Source organism: Emydura macquarii, unplaced genomic scaffold (genome assembly GCF_026122565.2).
Source record: "Emydura macquarii macquarii isolate MOO-44397 ecotype Brisbane River unplaced genomic scaffold, CSIRO-AGI_Emac_v2 contig_1253, whole genome shotgun sequence".
Lineage (NCBI taxonomy): Eukaryota > Metazoa > Chordata > Testudines > Chelidae > Emydura > Emydura macquarii.
Genome location: NW_027131390.1, coordinates 897,248 through 919,771, shown reverse-complemented (window position 1 = coordinate 919,771; position 22,524 = coordinate 897,248). Strand labels below are relative to the sequence as shown.

Here is a 22,524-nt window from a genome sequence, read left to right as displayed (position 1 = left end):
TGAGAGGTGTAAAATTTGTAAACGCTTTCGTCCATGTATTAAAAAGGACCATGACATTCAGCTGAAGGCCCTTTTAATGGAGCCAGCACTCAGACCAAGCACCAGAGCCTGGGCACGCTGTGCTCCTCCGGCACCATCTTGTTCCTGGCACCAATCGCCATCTCCAGTGCCAAAGAAGAGGCAAAAAAGATGCGCACCAAGCAGGGGTGCATGCCAGCTGGAAAGAAAAACAGTGCAGGAGGCCAGGCAAAACCCTTGTCAGGCCGCCAATCCCCACTACCCCCAAAGTGTCCTTCGCTGTTGCGAGATTCAAGCCCTGTACCAGGCCCACCACTGACTCCTGGTAGCAGTAAAGGGCCACGTCGCATAGCAGTGCTGACTATTCTGGAGGCCTTTCAGGCAATGAAAGACCTCCTGGCGATGCCCATACCACCGACGCCTAAGGAGGGCGGACCTCCACACCGGGACTTGGCGCCAATGCCAACAGGCAATCTATCAAGGGGCAAACTGGCATTGACCTACACAGCAGTCCCCATCTCCCAGGTACTGGTCACCAGTGTGTAGACAGTCCCCGGACCCAAAACCCTGCTCACTGGAACAGTGCAGTGAGAGGTTGGGCTCCCACCGTCAGTCTCCAGCTGCCTGGCACCGGTTGGCAGAGTAACAGTACCGGTCCCTGGAATGCCGCTGGTCTCCAGACTACTGGCATGGGTCCCAGGAAGTTCGACCCCACTCTCCTGGGATGCCCAACACTCAGGCTCTCCACACCAATCCCCAATGCTGGAACGCCAACACACTCATTACAGCGCCGAGGAATATTTGGAATCAGCACCGCCTTGGTCTTTTGACGGCAGCTCCTCGAACTTGGAAGGAGAGGATGTGATCTGACAGATGGGACAGTCATCAACCCTAGCACTTGGCTTCCCTACAATGCCACCAATGGGTTCATGGCCTCAAGGACAGTGGCCCGGACCATGGCAATACTGGAACCCGTGGGGGGTTCCCCCCAGGAGCCCAACAGGCCTCGTCATTGGCAGGAACCTCGGTGCTGAGCTCTTCAGTCCCCCAAAGCACAGCACCCATTTAGATAGTCGGATCAAGAAAGTTGCCATCTCAAGCTCAAGATTAGTTACCCCCACCAGGGAAGAGGCCCCTAATCTGCCTCAGCTACCAGCCTCTTCCTCGTCGTCACTGGACAAGGCGATAACGGGACCCTCCACAGCAGCTCTGCTGATGATTTCAGATCCCATCAAGATCTGTTAAAAAGAATAGTCTAAACTGGGCCTTAAAATAGAGGAACTGAATGAGCCTGCGGATGAGCTCTTTGGGATCCTGATGTCAGCAGCTCCCTCCAGAGAGGCGGGCACGCCACAGAGTCGTGATGTTGTCTTTTATGGTCTTGATAAGGGGGAGCGCCACCTTAGAAGGTGCAACATGGCAGACTACTGCTCAGGCCCCTTCAAATATGGCTGGTGTCGGTGTATTCCCCAACCAGGCACCACCTGTATAAGGTATTCAAGGTCCCTCTTATCTCCTTGGTATGGTGGACAAGACCACAACAAGTGCTCACAGGAATACTTTTCAAGGCCTCACAACCAACATTAATGCTGGTCTTGGATGCCTTGGGCCTAGGATGGGGAGCTCACCTTAGTCCCCTCAAGACTCAGGGTGTCTGGACTGCAAAGGAACTAGCATTGCATATCAAACTCAGGGAACGCAGGGTGATCCATCTGACCTGTGTGGTATTCCTGCCCCAGCTCTCAAACAAGGTAGAGTGGGTACTCATGGACAACGCCACCTTGGTGTACTATATCAACAGATAGAGCAGAGCCTGGTCCCCAGCCCTGTGTCAGAAGGCCATACATTTATGGGACTTTTGTGTGAGTCACAACATCCATCTGGCGGCGGTGCATCTCCCAGGGGTCAGTCACATCTTCCAGAGGTGGGGCAATCCCTGAGTGGATCTCTTCGCCATCAGAGAAAACAAGAAATGCGATCAGTTCTGCTCTCAGCAGGGGCTCAGTGACAGCTCACTGACAGCTGTCTTTCTTCTATCTTGGTCAGGGAGTCTCATACACACCTTCGGCCAATACTGCTGATCTATAAAGTCCTCATAAAGATGAAAAGGGACAGAGCATGGGTCATCCTAGTGGCTCCTGCATGGCCCTGACAATATTGGTTTGGGATGCTGCTTGAGCTATCGATGACCCGCCTATGGATGCTCCCCTTGTGATCGGATCTCTTGTCCCAGGATCACTTGCTTCATCCAGACCTGGCCTTCCTGCATCTGACAGCATGGATGCTCCATGGCAGAGCCAGGAGAAGCAAACCTGCTCAGCCCAAGTCCAACAGATTCTACTAGAGAGTAGAAAAAGCTGTCCACCAGAATATCTTAACTGGCCAAATGGAGAAGCTTTACCTGCTGAGCGACTGATCATGGTACCTCTCCAATTGAGACCCCTGTCCAAATGATCTTGGAGTACTTGCTCCATTTGAAGCAGGAAAGATTGGTCTTCTCATCCATTAAGGTGCATCTGGTGGCCAGATCAGCCTTTCACCCTTCTGTTGATGGTAAAACAATCTTCTCGCACGAGATGACAGCCAGATTCCTCAAGAGTCTGGAAAGGCTCTTCCCACCGACACGGGATCTGACTCCCCAATGGGATCTGAATCTGGTCCTTTCCAGACTCACTGGGCTTCCATTTGAGCCCCTGGCTTAGTGTTCCCTCATGCACCTGTCCTGGAAGGTCACATTCCTGGTGGCCATTCCATCAGCTAGGCGAGTCTCTTGGAGATTAAGGCGTTGACCTTGGAGCCTCCCTATACTATCTTCTGTAAGGATAAGGTTCAACTGTACCCGCATCTGGTGTTTTTACTGAAGATGATTTCTCATTTCCATCTCAACCAGGACATCTTCCTGACAGTCTTCTTTCCAAAGCCTAAAAGCTCCAGTGAGGAGAGATGTCTGCACACCCTCAATGTCAGGAGAGCCCTAGCTTTCCACAGAGAGAACCAAACCCTTCCGTCGTTTAATTTCACCTATACCACGTTTCCCTAGTTTTCTTTTGAGAATGTCAACTGAGAATGTATCAAAGACTTACTAAAATCAAGACATATCACTTCTACCGCTTTCCTTATCCAGTAGGCCAGGCACACTGTCAAAGGAAATTAGGTTGTCTTGGCATAATTTGTTCTTGACAAATCCATGGTGGCTAGTCCTTATATAACCCTATTATTGTGTAGGTGGTTACATGTTTCCAGGTATTGAAGATAGGGTGACTTAACTAGTCTAATTCCCCGGGTCCTCTTTGTTCCCCCCTTTTAAAGATAGGTATTATGTTTGCCCTTCTCCAGTCAATTGAGATCTCGCAAGTCTTCTGTGAGTTCTAGAAGATGATTGCTAATGGTTCTGAGTTTGATTTAGTTAGTTCCTAAAGTACCTTAGGGCAAATTTCATCAAGTCCTGGAGACCTGAATACAGCTAAATAGTATCTAAATTTTTCCTATTTTGTTTTGTGTTCTTTGTCTATTGTTGTTGTCAATATTAATTGTGTTCAGTATCTGGTTGTAGCTTACTTTCTCAGTGAAGAATGAAGCAAAATAGGCACTAAAAACCTTGGCTTTCTTCACATCATCCGTTATTAGCTCTTCTTACCCATTAAGTAGAGGACCTGCACTTTCCTTCATCTTTCTCTTACTCCTAATGTATTTCAAGAACTTCTTCTTTCTGCTTTTTATGTCCCTTGCTAGGTGTAACTCATTTTGTGCCTTAGCCTTTCTGGTCTTTTCTCTCCATGTTTGTGCTATTCTTTTGTACTTCTCCATAGCAATTTGTCCATGTTTCCAGTTTTTGTAGGATTCCTTTTTGATTTTCAGGTAATTAAAAAGCTCCTGATGGAGCCATAAGGACCTTTTATTTTTCCTATCTTTCCTTCCTATCTGGATAGCTTGCTGTTGTGCCTTAACTATTGTCTACTTGAGAAACTGCCAGCTCTCCTCAACTGCTTTGTCCCCTTAGATATTCTTCCCATGGGATCTTACCTACCAGTAGTTTGTTTGTCTGCTTTTAAGTCCTTTGTCCTTATTCTGCTGCTCTCATTCCCTCTTTTCCTTAGAATCATGAAATCTATCCTCCTTTGAGTAGTGTCCCTTTTGGTGCTCCACTTCAGGTGCACCTGTGCCTTTGATCAGAGATTGTTGGTAGCAGGACCCTCACATGCTCATGTTTCTTTTCATCCACCTTTCAAAAGCCCTTGGTTTATTTTCAACCATGTTCAGCCTGATAGTCTACTGTGTGGCCATTCTCTTTAATATTTAATTTAGCAGTTAGTTTGTAGATAGTTTTTGTAGATAGTATTTATAGTTCTTCTTCGAGTGCTTGCTCATGTCCATTCCATGTCAGTTGTGTGTGAGAGCCGGTTTTAGTGCCCTCTGAAGTGGCAAGCATATACGCCAGTAGAAGGGCACTACCGGCTCCCCCTCTCTCAATTCCTTCTTACTGCTAGTGACGGTGCTGGAACATCCTTATCTCAGCAAGCCACTTACCAGTGGTCTCATCTGTAGATTTAGTGTACATAGTTTGTTAGATAACTTTAGTTACATAGAGTTAATAGTTAGATATAATTGTAGTTAGTCCTGTGGAGAGACAACCCAGGGACAGGGCATACCCTGGTCCCCAGGCTTCAAACGATGTACTTCATGTAAGGAGCCCTTGCCCATAAATGAACCTCACCAGAGCAGCTTAAAGTGCCTGGATGAGGCGCATGTTCAAGATAAGTGCAGGATCTACAGATCCTGCAGACCCCCGTTAAATACAACTGGGACATCAGGTTAAGAGCACTCCTGATGGAGTCTGCTCTCAGACACACTTAGTACATCAGCATCTACTCAAAGTGCCCCGCCAGCACCGAGTTCATCCTGGCTCCGGTCACCATCCCCATTGCTGAAGAAGTGGCACAAGAAGCTGCACGCCGGAAAAGGGTGCTCCTCAGCCCCGAAGAAGGATAAACTGAGTGGGGGACTAGCGGAGCCCCACGCTGGGCTGCTTGTCTTCCCCGGAACTCAGGTCAGCTATGTCCTCACCCATCAGAGCTTCCACTTCTCCCCGGGACCCGCCTCCAACTCCTGGCAGTGAGAGTGGGACCCAGCACCGTCCACTCCCGAGGCCTTTCAAGCAGCCCAGGACTTGATCTTGCTCCCGGTGCTGCCCACTCCTGAAGAGGATAGACCTTCATGCTGAGACCCTGTGCCAGGACAGTTGGCCAAGAGTGGGTCCAGAGGCAAGCCCACAATGGGGGCTCTGCCCAGATCTCGATACCTACACACCATTCTTGGACCCTCATCAGTGACTGATGTCCTGGCAATGGTTGCTAAGACTCCATTAGCAGTCCCCAGAGCACCACTGCTGACAGCCAGACTCCCAGTACCGCTCCCTGGACCCTTGGTACCGATCCCCAGAGCCACAGTGTCTGTCTCCGGAGCACTGCTACCAGTCACCAGAGTACCATTGTTGATACCTGGATGCTCGGCATCAATTGACAGAGTCCCTGCTGGTGCACCAAAAGGTTGGAAACAAGGTTGGCACTGCCATGGTCCCCAGAAGAGGACACCTTGGATTCAGAGAGGCGATTACCTTGCCCAGGGCTCAAGTGAACCCAGCTACGGCCGCAGGTTTCCCCCTGGGCCTGCCACTGACACAATGGCCCAGACCATGCTAGTTCTGGAACTTGTGGGGATTCCCTGCTGCCCCAGGGTCATAGGTGCAAAAGTCGATCTCAGGAACATCTGAGAGATGCTCAGCAACAGTGTCGCAACCGCCCCCAGGCTTGGATGAGGAACCAGACCAAGCTGTGCAGGCTTCACCGGTACCTCTGGAAGAGGCTACTACAGCTGCAGAAGAACAGGTGCCCATTCTATCCTTATCTATCATTGCCTGATAAGGTGGTTGCGGGTCCTTCTGCCAAGGTCCTGCAGGATAACTTTAGAGCGCACCAGGAGTTCTGGGTAACTGTGAATCTGGGCCTGGAGGCGAAGGAGCTGAAGGAACCCGCTGATATGATTTTTGACATTTTAGCAGCAGCAGCCCCTTCTAGAGTGACCCTTCCTGTCCAGGAGGGAGTTGTCAAGACTTTATGGCAAACCTTCTCCTCTCTGCCCCTACATCTAAAAGGGCCAAGAAAAAATATGTGCCTGCCAAGGGGTTCAATTATCTGTCCCCAGTGGTGTCATCCGCCAACAAAAGAGACAGGCAAGGGCAATCAAGCTTAACACCCAAGAACAAGAGAAGCTGGATCTTTTTGGCAGAAAAATGTATTCAACTCCTAGCCTCCAGCACCGTGTATTGAACCAGCAGGCCCAGCTGGGGAAATATGACTATAATACATAGTGAATTTGGCCATGGAATGCTGACTCCTAGCCCCAGGTGTCTAAGCAGGAGTTTGTGGCTATTTTGGAGGAGGGTGAGTCAGTGGCCTGAGCTTCCCTCCGGGCGGCCTCTGATACAGCCGACTCAGCAGCCAGAAAAATGGCCATGTCAGACCTAATAACTCAGGTCACAGTCACCCCATTCACCACAGCAAGAGCTTGCCTCAAACTGTGGGGTCACATGGCAGCATGTACCTATGTGGTGCAATATGCAGGACTGCGCCTCAGACCCCTTCAAATATTGCTGACAATTGGTTTACTCCCTGACCAGACGCAGCCCGGAGATGATCCTTACAATCCTGCCTCGAGTACTTGCCTCATTGGCATGGTGCACAAACCCTACCCACATAGCAAGAGGGGTTCCCTTTGCGCTGCCCCCCCACCACACTCTTCTTGGTATCAGATGCCTCAGACGTAGGGTGGGGAGTCCACCTCAGCTCCCGCAGGACCAAGGCCTCTGGTCTGCAGAGGAGCTGACATTGCACACGTCAGAGGGCCCAGAGCACTCCATCTAGCCTGCAAAGTGTTCCTTCCCCAGATGTTGGGAAAGGTAGTACACGTATTGATGCCATATTGTCTGTCAGTGTATTACATCAACAGGCAAGGGGGAGCAAGATCCTCAGCCCTTTGGCAAGAGGCACTCTGTCTGTGGGACTTCTGCATGGAACATACGATCCACCTCAAAGCCTCTCACCTCCAGGGGATCAAGAACACGTAGGCAGATCACCTCAGCAGGTCCTTCACTTCACTTCTCACTACAAGTGGTCCCTGCACCTGGAAGTAGTCAAGGTTATCTTCAAGAGGTGGGGAACTCCCCAGGTGGACCTATTTGCAACCAAATAGAACAGGAAATGTCACTTTCTGTTCCCTGCAAGGATGTACGCCTTTCCACCAATCCCTCTCATACACAGTCCTTTTTGAGGGATGAAGCGTTGGTCATAATGATCACTCCAGTATGGCTCTGTCAATGCTGGTTTGGCATGATGCTGGACCTGGCAGTGGCAGCCCCTTGGACGCTCCTGGACTGTCCAGACTTGATTTCACATGATTACACTTGGCTGTTACATTCGCACCTCGCCTCCTTACATCTGACAGCATGGATGCTGCATGGTTAAGCCCTGAGGAGCAGGCTTGCTCCGCTCAGGTTCAGAAAGTCCTGCTGGAAAGTAGAAAACCCTCTACTAGAGCAACTTACCTTGGGAACTTCTCCTGCTGGGCAGCAGAACAAAACCTCTCTCCAACCCAGGTACCGTTACACTCCATTCTGGAGTACTTACTCCACTGAAACATCAAGACCTGGTTTTGTCGTTGATCAGGGTGCACCTGGCAGCCATCTCAGCCTTTTGCCCACATATCCAGGGCACATCAGTCCTCTCCCATGAGACGACAGCCAGATTCCTGAAAGGCTCTTTCCATATGTCAGAGACCAAGTGCCTCCATGGGACCTCAGCTTAGTTTTGTCCAGACTACTGGGCCTCCCTCTGAGTCCATGGTGTCCTGTTTGCTGCTTCTCTTGTTGTAGAAAGTTGCCTTTTTGGTGGCAATTACATTGGCAAGGCGAGTCTTTGAAATCAAGACTCTAACATCGGAACCTCCCTATATTGTGTTTTACAAAGATAAAGTTCAGCTGCACCTTCACCCCGCATTTCTACCAAAGGTGGTATCACAGTTTCATGTCAATGACGACATCTTTCTGCCAGTCTTTTTTCCAAAGCCTCACTGCTCTAGTGAAGAGACACCTGCACACCTTGGACATCAGGCGAGCACTGGCTTTCTACATCGAAAGAACTAAGCTCTTCTGAAAATCCACGCAGTTCATCATGGTCACTGAGCAAATGAAGGGTTTGCCAGTCTCATCACAGAGGATTTCCTCCAGGATCACCACCTGCATCCGAACTTGTTATGAGCAGGCAGAGGTCACAGCTCCTGCCACACTGACAGCCCATTCGACAAGAGCACAGGCTTCGTAGGCGACTTTCTTAGCCCAGGTTCCAATACAGGACATTTGTAGGACCACAACTTGGTCTTCTGTTCATACCTTTATGTCCCACTATTCCATCACGCAACAGGCCCAGGATGATGCAGGCTTTGGCAGAGCGGTATTGCAGTCGGCACGTCTGTGAACTCCTGGTCCACCTCCAGAGGTACTGCTTGTGAGTCACCTAGCATTGAATGGACATAAACAAGCACTTGAAGAAAAGACAGTTACTAACCTTCCGTAATTGCTGTTCGAGATGTGTTGCTCATGTTTATTCCATGACCCATCCTCCTCCTCTGTCGGAATTACGGCAAGAAGGAACTGGGGAGTGGGGGAGCAGCAGCACCCTTATACCAGCACGTATGCGGCTGTGCAGGGCACTAAAGCTGGTCCAACGGATACCACTGATGGAAAAATCTCTAGCACCGGTGCATGTGGCGCACACACACTTGGCATGGAATAGACATGAGAACACATCTCGAAGAACAACAGTTACGGAAGGTTAGTAACTGTTTTTTTCTTGGAACAGTGGTGAGCTCTTTGAGGCAGGGACTGCATATTACGGCATGCAGTGTGGGTGCATTCTTGTAGTGAATGAGGGAAGGCGCTGCTTTTTGAGATGGGATCTGAGGACAGGAGACCAAGCTCTGATGGAACTGTACTGGATGGAGGATTTCCCAAACAGGAAACTAGCTTTTTAACTTGCAGCCTTCTGCCCAGTTCCGACCTGCTTATTTTGGCTTTAAGTGATAGATGGGAAGCCATGGCAACGAGGGTGGTGCTGTTTGCACACTCTAGGGGGAAGCTTAGAGATGGAAGAAGAGTTTGGCAGGACTGTGACACTTCCTTGGGGAACCCAGGGTTCTGAGGAACCTCGCTACCACCTGCCCTAAGTGTGAGGGATCCGTGTCTGTGCTAGCCAGGGTTAGCTCCCCATCTCCACAGGCAGTACAAGCACTGTCCCTCTAGGCCTAAGTAGGCCCCCCTGTTGGTCCTCTGCCTTCCACTTTTGCTTCTCTGCTAGCATCTCCCTTTCCTGAGCACTCCCCTCTGCTTCCCACTCTTCAGCTCTCTCTCTGTCCAGCTTTTGAATCTGTACCATGGCCAGTTCTGACTGCAGCACTGTCTCACTGGGCATTGTGCGAGGCTTGTTTCCTCAGCCGATACCCACTCAGCCTCAGGCACTTCCAGCAGATTGACCAGATCTTCCTAATTTTCATCATCTTCCACGAGTACAACTCTTTTCCCCTCTCCAGTTTTCCCTACAGTTTCCAAGCCACGGTCCGCACACAATTATTTTCCAGATGAGGGTTGGTATGTGTAGCAGATGTCTCCAGTTTACTCATCCTGGCCTTTTGCTTTGTTCCATTTCCCTTACCCAAAATAACAAACCCATAACCTTTTTCTTTACCCGTTTCCAACCTCTCGCCTTTTAAATCTGGTATATAAGTGCCTGGAGCGTGACCTTGGATTAACCAGCAAGTGCGGTGTAGATGCTGCTGACTGTGCCACTCTAAGGCTTTCCAGGGTGACCAGGGCTGTGAGGCCCATTGCCATCACCTGTCCTTAGCATGAGAGAGCCTGTCGGTGCCTCTAGGGGGGATCAGCTTCCCAATTCCACTGGCCACAGGGAACACAAGCCCTCCCCTCTAGGCCAGCACAGGTTAGTAACAGGCACAATCCAATCTCCAAGGGTCTCCCTGGAGTGTCCAGCCCCTGGTGCAGTGGATGCTTGTGGTATTCACAGATGCACTGTTTCCAAAAAACAGAACACACCTGCGTGCCAGTCACACCTCAGATGATGGCTCCACTTAACACAAGCACTTAACTATGTTTACAGTGAAAGCCAGGAGAACTTTAACAAAATGTAGAAATTCCAGTGATCCGCAAGTAGAGGTATTGGAAACAAATGTTATATATAAAATAAAATCCTACTGTGCATTCCAGAACCTGCACTTACTTGACTAGATACTTTTCTGTCTTACAGAGCAATGCTCATTCAGTCCTTCCAGCATTTTAGTCAGGCTTGGCTATGATCTTCCATTCATGAAACAAGTCACAGTCAGCTTGCCTCTTTGATGAAAGGTCCCGGGTGCCCGTTTGCACCCCCAGATATATCAGAACAATCCACTGCCTTTATTCCTCAGCAGGACACCCTGCTGTCTGTCTCTTCCTGTACACTTCTTCCTTTAGATTGTGAAATCTCTTAATCAGCATCTGGCTCAGTATGCAAATAGACCTATCTTGGCAGACACAATACACAGTGGTCAGATAGGGAGATAAGCATCTGTTACCTCTTGCCTGAAAGGAACCTGTCTGAGACACATCACCTCCTGGTTAACTGCCTTAGGAACCTAATTTTCAGTATAGACACATAATGCCTTAAATATGATTGACATACATTTCACAGCTGACCAGTGGGCTACTGATTCTCAGCAAAGACCTCATGTGACCCCTTTTGTGAATTCTACCCAAACCAGGGAATCTCTGTAAAACTCTGAACCTGCTAGGCCCTCTGCTAGTTGGCACCACGAGGTTCCTGGGTTACAAGAACTCAATCAGAAAGCTGGGTATTGCCTGGGCTTCCCAGCATACTTCTGTTCTTTGGGTGAAGTGGAAAGATATTGGTACTGGAAGGAGTTGTTGGTGCTGGAGTTGTATTGCCTAGAGCAGCAAGAGAGCACATAAAGTTAGGTACGTTGCCCAGTCTCTTGCAATTGAAGTCTGAGGTAGCTCACAGACGGTTGGAAGGTTCCCAGCACTGGTGGTGGTGGTATCTGTTTTTGTTTTGTTGTTTTAAGTAAAAAGAAACCCATTCAGGACTCTTCTCACCCATGCCTGGCAGGGAGATGAACCGGAGACAGACATATGAACAAGCCAACAAGGTCTTTGACAAAGCCATGAAACTGGAGCAGGAGTTTGGAGAGTATTTTACAGGTAAGAGTCCTGGACGTAATCTTCCCTTTGTGAGGTGCCAGTAGTGACCCCATCACCACCTTGCTTCAGGGTCATGAGAAATTGTCCAATCCTATTGAAAACAAAAGAAGCAAGGAATGGATAGGGATCTGCGAATGGGCCTTCATGACTGGGCTCTTCAGATATCTGGAGAGAAGGGCAAACCTGCCCTGGAGACGCAGAAGGGAGGCAGACACATGGGATTTTCTGAATTGCTGAAGGCAAAAAAGAGAGAGAGGGCCAGCAGAAAAGCAAAACTTATTCATGCTGCTGAAAGGTTGTCTGGGACCAGAGAAGTTGCATATGGGAGCAGATAACACAAGATAAAAGGAAGAGAACATTTTAAATGAGTTGAGAGAAAATTAGTAACTTGAATCGTGGGGACTGAACTGCTTTTACAGTTGGTCTTCAAGAAAGCAGGAGAGGTTGGCTGATTAGAAAAAGAAACATTTGCTGCCTGTTTCCAGGGTTCTGGTGCAACACGGGACATTGGGAACCAGAAGAATTGACAAATTGTAAGGAGTCTAACAAAAAGCAACAAAACGTTCTAGGGGTGAAGCATACGAGTTCTGGGGAGAGATTAAAAGCCAAATCTGCCTGGTTCCATTAAGTGTTGAGTCCAACTCAATAGGACAAAACCAATTATCTACAGTTAGCAGAAGGCAACAACAACAGAAAGGGGTGTTATGGGGAAAATGAGATGAGATTGCAAAAGAGAAAACATGCTATGTATCTTGAAACTGTTGGACAGTGAGATGTGCTTGGCTGGGGAATCCTCTCCCAGGAAGCACCAGAAACTCCTTCACTTGGGAGTTGGAAACTAAACCAAGTCCCTGGGCCTCTGGAAGCTGTAGTGTAAGGAGCCAGGCTTTATGAAGATGCCTGTAGCTCCTGCTCAGAGGTGGATGACGTAACAAACACTGAGCTCCCAAAGGGCTCTGTACCTAGTGTGTTTTAATGAAATGGGCTGAAAAGTTGATTCTCAGCCCCTTGTTGAGAGGCTAGTTGGCACTTTGCTCACCTGAAAAGAGCATGCCAACTTGAGCTTACTCTAGAGTTAATCTGCTTGGAGATACTCTGTATCCTTAACTCTCTGTCCTTGTTTGTGTGTTGTTCACCCCAGGCAGATCCAGAGCTACTTACAGGGTTCTCTCAGGTCTGCTGGTAGCTGGGCCACACCATCCCCTCCAAATTCTCTGGCTGCTTTGCTCTATAGCTGGGCAAAGGACTTTAACATGGCCTTTGCCTGGGTGGGGGGGAGGAGGGCATTGCCTGCCTGATGTTAACTGACTGGCTTGTTGTTTCCTCTTTTAGCCATTGTACAAGGAGACTCTCTGGAAGAGATATACAACAAAATCAAACAGATCATTGAGGACCAGTCTGGGCACTACATCTGGATCCCATCCCCTGAGAAACTCTGAAGACTGCCCCCACCAACTTCCTTGTGAGCAGATGTCTGAAATCCCTCCCTCACCTCTGCCCCAAGGGGAGAGATGAATACTCCTCCTGCCCCCTTTTTTAGATCATCGCAAGATTGAGTTTTCTAGTCCTGTTCCTTTTTGTTGGGATGAATCAATCTCACTTACCATGTGACTGTCCCCACCATTCCTGCATGGACCTTCCTGCTGCTCCATTAGAGACAGATGAGACCCCATTCAAGAGTTGTTTTTTATTATTAAAACTTAAACCAAGAAGCGAGATGGGAGGAGGCGGCTGAAGACTTACATAAAGAACGACTGAAACAATGGAGTTTTTGAAAATGAGCTAGGACTGGAGCTCCTGGGGATACTTCTCCAAGCATGTCTCACTGCCTTGCAGCTCTGAACAGTGCAACAGAAAGCATTTTATTTATCTGTATATGTAATTTATATATAATATATAGATGTATTATATATATATTATATATATATATGTGTGTGGACTAGAAAACCTGAAGGACCTCCTAAAATGGTACTATATTATGGCAAGGATCTTTTAAATTGTTGTGTCCCAGTCACTGGACATGGGAGTCCCACTCTGGTCGGGAAGAGATTGAAACGGTACTGCGTGCTTTGTACGCTTCTCGCATCTGGTCAGTTTTCTGAGAACCAAAGCCCGGATCTGGGGTAGAGCAGAGAAACTGGGATGCCATGTGTGTGCAGAGGGGCCCAAGAGTCCAGAATAACACATGAAACCGTAGCAGCTGATCTGAATGAGACTGGAAAACCCAGACTGAGCTGATGTTGCAGAGCGAGAGAGAATGGATAAAATACATGATTAAATTGCACATTGTTTTACACACCACCTAATGCGTTTGCATGAGAGGTTTCCTTTTGTTTTATTTTTTTTAAGTAGATGTTAAACCAAAACCATATTGTGTTGCTATGTCAGCTTTTTTATTTGACTTTTCTCATGTTGTTAATGATATATGGGTATAAAATCCATTTTTAACTTATTTTTTAAGATGGTTACATTGTAAATAGAACCCAGTACCAGAGTGTCATCGTTAGGAAACAATCTACAGACCATATGTCATGAACAAGCCAACTGCTCTGTGTTGCTGCAGGAACACTTCTCTATGAGGCAGCAAATGCAATCTATCTGGTCTTCCTGGGGACCTTTAGGCTGGATCTGAATCTGGTGTGAGACAGGTGAGGCAATTCCAGTCTTCTTCCTCAGGGAAGTGCACAGGAATTCGCCTCTGATACTGGAAGAAAACCATAGCTGGGCCTAGGATGGAAGCTCACAACTTCCCACATCAATAATGGAATTTAATGCAGAGTTCAGAATTTGAGTAACTTTCCCTTCTCCCCTCACTAACCTGCCATATGCCAAATTCAGGGCTCTTTCTCCTGCAAATGATGGGGACCTTCACTGTACAGGAGCTGTCCATTTCTGAGTCTCTGGGACTCAGAGTTTGACAGATAGTACTTGTTCACTTTTGTTTAATATTTCTACGCTTGAAATCTCTGCATCATCCTGTTCTGGAGTTTGGGATCGCATCCCTTCCCTCACCACAAGTTTTAAAAAGTCTCACTCAGGAGTGTTGCTTGTAGACAGAATTGTACCATCAGGCTGTACTTATCCCAACCCGCTTTCCTGCCTAGTGTAGGCAGTACAAGAGAAATCGAAGTTGACTAAAGGTACCCCCTAAGGACAGGACCCAAACTACCTCCCTGTTTCGCAGCAAGTTGTACTCTTCTGCCTTGCTAGGCCCATGCAGCTGTAATTGCCAGGATTTACCGGCCCAGTATGATTTCCTCAAGGGGGACAGGGTGCCATCTTCCCAAAGCACCCACATGACAGCAGGGAGTTCTGACGAAGGAAGGCCAAGGGCTGCCCCAGACAGCATTACAGGCAGCGCTTGATGCTGCTGACGCTGCAGCAAGGCCTAGGGTTAGTGCAGTGCCAAGGAGCAGAGGATCGTGGCTCCACGGCGAGGTACCCACCCGCTGCAGCAGATGGCTGGAGGGTAGCCCTAATGTGACACTGAGAAAAAGGTTCTCAAGAGTGGCAAGCCCGGCAAGTACAGGCTGGGGTGTTAACTGCAAATGGGTCAAAACCTAGATAAAGAGGGTAGGGAAGAGTCAACATGGCTTTTGTTAAAAGAACTCATGTCTTACCACGTTACTAGAATTCTTTGAGGATGGCAACAGGATGGGGTCAAAGGTGAGCCCCTGGACATAGTGTACGTGGACTTTCGGAAAGCTTTTGAGAGCGTTCCTCACCAAAGGCTCTTAAGGAAAATAAGCAGTCCTGGGATAAGAGGGAAGGTCCACTCATGGAGACGTAGCCAGTTAAACGCTAGGAAACAAGGGAATAGAACGAAGAGGGCCATTTCCACATAGGAAGGTGGTAAATAGGCTCCCCCAAGTATCTGTACTGATCTGTAAACAGTGAGGTGGCAAAGTTTGCAGCCGCTACAAAACGACACAAGATAGGTACGTTCATAACTGACTGCACAGCATTAGAAAGGGCTCTCACTAAACTGGGTGACTAGCCAACAAAATGGCAGATACTCACTGTTGATCAGTACAAAGTAATGCACGTTGGAAAAAATAATCCTAAATTAGGCAGTGGGGGGTCTAAGTTAGCTGCTACCGCACAAGAAAGAGCTTTTGGCGGTGGCATGGGTAGCTCACTGAAAACATCTATTCACTGTGCAGCAGTAGTCAAAAAAAGTTAACCATGTTAGACCCCTTAGGAAAAGGAGCGATAAGACAGAAAACTATCATAATGGCATTACATCACTCCATTATATGCTCACAATCAAAAAAAGATAGAAGTGGAAAGCACAAATAATTAGAGGCAGGGAACAATATCTAGATGAGACAAGGGTAAAGAGACTAGGCGTGTTCAACTGAGAGAAGCACTGAATAAGGGCAACATGATAGAGGTCTATAAAATGAAGGGTGTGGAGAAAGGATGAAACGGGGCACACAATGAAATTAACAGGCAGCAGGTTTAAAACAAACAAGGAAATGCTGCTTTACACAATGCAACGGCAACTCGTAGAACTCACTGTGAAGGCCAACAGTATAACTGGGTTTTAAAAAAAAGAATGAGCTAAGTTCATGGAGGACTCCTCTATAAACGGCTATTAGCCAAGATGGGCAAGGACCAACCAACCAACCAACCAACCCCCCCCCCCCCCCCCCCCCCCCCCCCCCGGCCTCAACCCATGCTCTAACGTGCCAACTGGCAGAAGCTGGGACTGGCCAATAGCTGTGTGGGAGTTACGCAGGTCTTTTCAGTCCCTCTGAAGCATCTGGCACTAGCCACTGTCAGTGAGCAGCGACTGGGCTAGCTGTCCCCTTCGTCTGACACAGCAGGATTGCGCGTATGTAGCCTAAGAGCGCGTACAGGCCACTATTGCAAAAATCACGGCGGCACTAGACTGAGCGCGACACGCATTGAAAGACTCAAAAGCCACCCTGCACGCCTAGGGATTTACACCCAGTCCTGTACACAACCCATACCCGCCTCAACCCCCCCCCCCCCAAAAAAAAACCCCTCAATTGACGCCACAACCTACTGTCAAAAGCAAGTTGCATGTCAAACAAGAAGAGCCACCACACACACACACCCCCCCCCCCCAAAAAAAAAACCTCTTCACCAATACACGCACACTACATCAGCAAATTTGAGGGAATTATGTGTGCTCACTTGACCTTTGGCAGTCACCACACACACAAATCATCAGCCCCTCCCCCCCCCCCAAAAAAAAAACAAAAACCATCGCTCCTATCCTTGGTACACTTGACAGACCTTTCCCAGGAAGCCATCAAACATTGGCAGTGGTGTCACCACTACAGTATAACCCTGCTAGCTGTACACCTACCAGAAATTCTCTCATTGCTTTTTTTTTTAAGGCCCTGTACAGCGTTACGGAGATGAGGCAGCTACTCCTGATGGTGCCGCAGTCTGAAGAAGATTCTGCTTTATGCAAATACATACACCAGCACTGGTGCCCCATCATTCCATCTCCCGCCAAGCTCAATGACTAGTTTGTGGCATGCTACTTGCAGGAGCCATTCTTCCCGCTAGCCAGCCATTTTGCTCACATGCACCCCGGGGGGCGGGGGGGCTAACGGATCACTAACTGGGGTCGGCAAGGAATTTTTCCCCTGGGTCAGCTTGGCAGCACTCCTGGAGGCTTTTTGCCGCCTTCTGCGGCATGCTGCACAGTCATGAGCAGGTTTAACGGGTGGATTCCCAGAAGGCTCTAAATCATGATTTGAGGACGTCAGTTACTCAGCCAGAGGGTCTATTACAGGTGTGTGTGAGGGTCTGTGGCCTGCAATGTGCAGGCAGGCAGACTAGCTGATCATGCTGGGCCCTTCTGACCTTAATGTTTATGAGTCTGTAAGTCTATGGATATGTATCTAAGCATCACAGTAGGGCCCAACCACTACCAAGGGCTTCTGCCCTTTGGACGCGCCGTGCCAATCAATGTCGTCACAAAATGCCTAGCAGTACAGGCAGTGCATTTTTATGGCAGCAAGAAATTCACGTCTACTCATACTTGGATGATTGAGGCAGACCCCCCCCCCCCAAAAGGAGACGAAGCACACTGAGCTATGTCTTTCCCCATTCGCTTAACTCAGGTGCCTTGTGACCTACAAGAAATTACCCCTGCTACCATCACAGTTGATAGACTCTAAATGATCAGCAGTTGATCACAGCTTTTATGAACTCTATGGGCCAGAGATCAGATTCCAATCTCACTCCAAGAGGTAGTAAATGACATCATCAAACCTAAGAATAACGGCGTACACATGTGGGGAACGCCTAGGCCCTATGTCAGCATGGATATATGTGACACAAACTGCTACTTCACCTCTGGCCCTTACAGCTATGGCTGAGGTCCATGTACTCCCCATCCAAACACCACTGTTCTGCCTCAAGGTCTACAAGCGCGTGCTTGGTGGCTGGATCCAGTGAGTCAAAGGAAAGGTGGTCCCTTTCTCTACCCCACCCCACCCCAACTGCTATTTATCACAGATGATTCAGGGCCAGGCCGGTGTACCCACCTGAACCATCTGCAGCCATAAGGGCTTGTCTCAGACCAACTTACAGCTACATATGAATAGCCCAGACTTGAGAGTCGCCCACCCTGCCTAGCCTGAAAACGCCACGATGCAAATTCTGACATGGCTGCATTCCACTGTGTAAACAAGGAGGCACTAAAGCATTCCCTCTTGTCCAGGAAGCTTTTGATCTCACAGGTACCTGTATCCCTCCCCTCAATTGCCTTGATCCCTAAAATAGTATACAAGCTCAGGCAGGACAAAAACTACAGTGATCTTGATTGGGCGAGGCAGTTTTTGGCCATCACACCTGCGACAGCTGTCCATGTGGCCACCTATCGCCAGCCAATCTAGATGTAATATCTCAGAACTAAGGTCATATCCTGTACTCAGACCCACAGCTCACTGCATCTGGCTGTTTGGATGTTGGCTGATTGCCCACTACTAACAGACACACGTTCAAAAAAATTCTCATCCAACGCTTGCAGTCCTTTCACAAGGGAGACTTGCTTCTCCCAATGGAAAAGATTTTTTCCATATGGGTGGTCCAAAAGACATGGACTTAGTACAGGCATAGATACTGAAGATCCTTGACTATATGCTGCTACTAAAACAGTATGGATTGGCATTTAACAATCCCAAGGTCAACCTAGCAGCAATAGCTGTGTGCCACACACTGACAGAGTCACAAGCCATCTTCTCTCATCTAAGAGTATTGAGATGCCTTAAGGGCCTCCTTCATTCTTACCCTCAGGTTATAAATCCAACTCTCTTGTGGAGGTCTTAACTTCCTCTTCCTGCAACTCACTCTGACCTGCTGCCAAAGAACGCAGTACACCACCTTATCATCCAAGACAGTTTGTTTGGCGGCCACCACTGCCAATGACTTTCAACGCCCTAGTGGCCAGACTACCTTAGGTGTCCTTTTCTGGGGACAAGGTAGTGGTCAGGACACACCCAAGGTCATCCCTGAGGTGGTCTGACTTTCACCTGAATCAATCTATTACCTTTTCAGTCTTCCTGACGCACTCTTGGTGCTGCGGGAGAAGCAGCTGCAGACACTGAAAGTCGCTAGGGCTTTGCTGTAATACTTCAATTGGACTAAGCCGTTCTTGCTACCTCTGCCTTTTTGTGTCCACTTCCAGTCAAGCGCTGTCTTCACAGAGACGCTCCAGACAGCGCATGTCCATCTGCTTCTCGCTGACTGGTCAGCTTGTCCCACCAGACATTAAGGCACACTCCAGCCCCACATGCTGCAGAGACAGTCCACCTGCCCCTCTTCTGGCCCGACTCTCAGGGCGATGTGCTTCTCCTGCCCTGGACAAATGAACTCCGTTATTCTTTCCACCCATCTCACTCCTCCCACAAGTCCTCTGCAAGGCATAGCAGGACTAAGCAGCACTCATCCTCATAGCCCCTTTTGGTCCCACCAATATCAGTTCACTGACCTTCTTCACCTCTCTGTATACCCTCCGATCCACTTCCCACCCTCCCAGATCTCCTCACGCAAGTGCATGGTCATCTCCAGCACTCCAACCTGGGCCCACTTCACCTCACAGCCTGATATTTGGGTGAAGCTCACACATAGACCGGGCATGCTCCACACCCATGCGCAATGTCCATTCAAATAGCAGGCAACCTGCTTCCAGGCAAAATGGCAATGTTTCATCACATGGGCATTCTGCCACTACCATCCCCTAGATTCTATCTCCAGTGCCACCATCCTTGACTATCTTCTCCACCTTCAGCCTCACCAATTCCTCTATCCATGTCCACTTGGCAGTGCTCAGTGCCTTCCTTCCTCCTATGGATGGTTTCTCTGCCTTTAGCCACCCAACAACTGCCCGATTCCTTTGTGGCCTCAATAATAATTTCCCTTCAGTCCGGAAGCCTGCTTACCTCCCTCCCAGGGAACCTTAACCTCTCCTCTCTACCCTCACCAAGCCATAGTTCGAGCCTGTTGCTACCTGCTCCTTCATACACCTCTTTATGAAGGTGATTTTTTTGGAGGCCATCACCTCCACTAGGCAGGTTAGCGAGCTGGCTGCTATGATAGCCGACCTGCCCTTTACCATTTTCCACAAAGACTAGGTTTCCCTACGGTTCCACCCTAAGTTTCTTCCCAAGGTGGCCTCTCCATTCCACATCAACCGATCTATCCACCTCCCAACCTTTCATCTCAAACTGCATGCCTGCCCCAGCGTGCCCGTTACATTCCTTCGATGTCCACCATGCGCTGGCCTTCTATCTGTAATGCACTCGTGCTTTCCGGGCCTTGCCCAGACTCTTCCTCGCCATTGCGGAGTGCTGCCAAGACCATGCCCTCTCCTCACAGCACCTCTTCAAATGGATCTGACTTTGCATTGCGGAATGCTATGCACTTTTGCATGTCTCTCCGCTCCTTGAAGTCACCACCGATTCCACACAGCTGCAGGCCACCACATCTGCCCTTCCCACAGGCGTCCCGTGGCAAGACATCTGTAGGATGGCCACCTGGTTCTCCATCCACACCTTTACCACTCACTATGCCATTGCCCCGGCAGCAGTGACAGATGTGACAGTTAGCCGAGTTATCCCGCAGACTGTGACATCCAACGAGCCCTCGCGCATACCTCCACACAGAGAACTGCTCGCTACACTACCCATATGTGAAATCCACATTCTTCGACATGTGTGCTCCCTATCTGGATTCCAGTACCCACCCTCCATTCCCTCTGCTGTAGGCTCTTTGTCAATAAGAAGAACCTGGAATGGTGTCAACCCACGCAGCCTCGTAAGACATTGGATGCACCTCATGGCTAATGCACAACGCACATGTAGGTCGACAGACACTATTACAAACAGTTCCAGCTCTGGAGCATGATGCACATGCACACTCACATCTGGAATCTACATAGGGACCATATACCTCAAAGAACCTCCAGTTACAGTAAGTACCCTCCATTTCTCTCTGTCTACTACTTCAACACACATGTCCTAGCTACCTTTGCTAGTTCTTCAGGCTGGCCAAAGGGGAACATAATACCAGATTAAATTCTGACTGACTAGTTTTGAAAATTAGCCTTTCACTTGCCAAAACAAATGGCATTGATGGCCTCTCTAAGAGGACAACTTTGTGTGGTAATTTGAGAGGCAGGAGTTGTATAACTGCTGACCTGAGCCATACTGAGAAGCATCTAGTGCAATGTATATAACGTAAGTTAGTTTCTGTAAATGCTGCAATGGCATCTGCTTCTGTCAGTCTTCAGGAAATGAGGCAGTTACCAGCTGTAGAACACCCCAGGAGGAGGAGGAGGTGGCAGCTCTGACAAGGGCTGGTTTCCAGCTGCTGGGCAGAGATGAGAAGTCACACTGCAGACTGGTCCAAGTGGAAGTTTGGGGAGTCAAACAACTAAATTAATGGCTTTGGAGAGCAGCAATTGGATTACTGGTAGTGGAGGGGATCAGCATTTTATCATGGGAAGATGAGACATAGCTTGGTTAGGAAGAGCGCAGTGCAGCTTGCTGTGTGTGAACCTGGATGCAGACTCTTCTGTTAATTCTGTAGCAGGAAAGTCCTAAAACATTGCATTGTGTCAGTCACAATCCAGGTTAAAGTGCAACCTCTGCTTCCAAGAGATATCAGCCTTGCAAAGTCCTCCAGTGGAAACTGTTCATCACTCCTGGCTCAAACTCCTTTGCTTAATGATACTGTTCTAGCTTCGGGCCCATGTTTGTGTGTTTACTGCATAATCCAGCTTCATCCAGACAGAGGGTGGAATTGTAACTAACACCTGTCTTTCTAGTGCAATCTCCTTCGTTCCAAACCGGCTTTCACACTTTAATGTTAAACTTGCTGAATTTTACAAATAGAATTGATCTAGAACAAGACATTTTTACAAAGCTAAGTTAACCCTCCTGAGCCTCCAACTGCTGCTAGTGGTCAGTACTGCCACTGCTTTTGTCTGTAACATAAAGTATCTCTTATCCAAATAGTCAAACATCATTAATCAGGCCCCATTAGCTCGGCTTAATGCCAGAGTTTTAAAAAATAAATATTGGCTTTTTAATTTACCTTCTGGTTGTTGAACCTTTAGCCCACATTTCTAAGCTTCTCTATGCCACCAGGAGGGCTAGGCATTTACCTTTTTTTTTAAAATGAAAACAGCTACTGGAGTCACGTGAGGATCTGGTTCTGCCCACATTGTTGCAGAGAAAAGTGTGAAACTGTGAACCATAAGCCTCAAAAACTGAAAGGCAAATAATCCAAAATGTATTTTTTAAAAACATGTTTGTTTGGCTTAAATGAATATTTGGGGGGGAGAGGGGAAGAGAATGCTTGAATGGGAACAGGCACCATATTGTGTCAGGCTTACAGAAATAATACTTTCACTATACAGAGTAACATTGCAGCCTGCTTTCTACATTCACGGAACATCTCTGACCCCGACCCAGGGCCTTGCTAATAAAGCCCTTGCGTACAGCACTGAGCAACGTGCAGTGTGGCCTGGCCTTGGCCACTTTCCTTGTGTTCTGCCAGTTGTGCACTAGTCTGGGAATTAAGCACTAGCCGCTGATGTTCTGCACACACAGCTGCACTAAGTCAGCTGCCAGTGTTGCACTGTGACACTGATTCTCAACTTTCCTTCCAAACTTTAATAGCAGCAAAGCGGGCGTGAC

At 48.4% G+C, this 22,524-nt stretch overlaps 1 protein-coding gene across 7 annotated transcripts in view; it reads left to right on the top strand.

Moving 5' to 3' along the window:
- Positions 1–15,173, top strand: part of DLG3 (discs large MAGUK scaffold protein 3) — a 186,803-nt gene extending 171,630 nt beyond the window's left edge. For 4 of the 7 annotated variants that reach the window (XM_067547973.1, XM_067547972.1, XM_067547978.1 and 1 more), the window contains 2 exons: positions 11,247–11,338; positions 12,671–15,173. In XM_067547973.1, the coding sequence (XP_067404074.1) occupies positions 11,247–11,338; positions 12,671–12,777 (199 nt within the window). In that variant the 3' untranslated portion in view covers positions 12,778–15,173. Of the gene's footprint in view, positions 1–11,202; positions 11,339–12,670 lie in introns of those variants that run through there. The other 3 variants (XM_067547977.1, XM_067547976.1, XM_067547974.1) reach the window with 2 other exon arrangements.
- Positions 15,174–22,524: the final 7,351 nt, after the last annotated feature.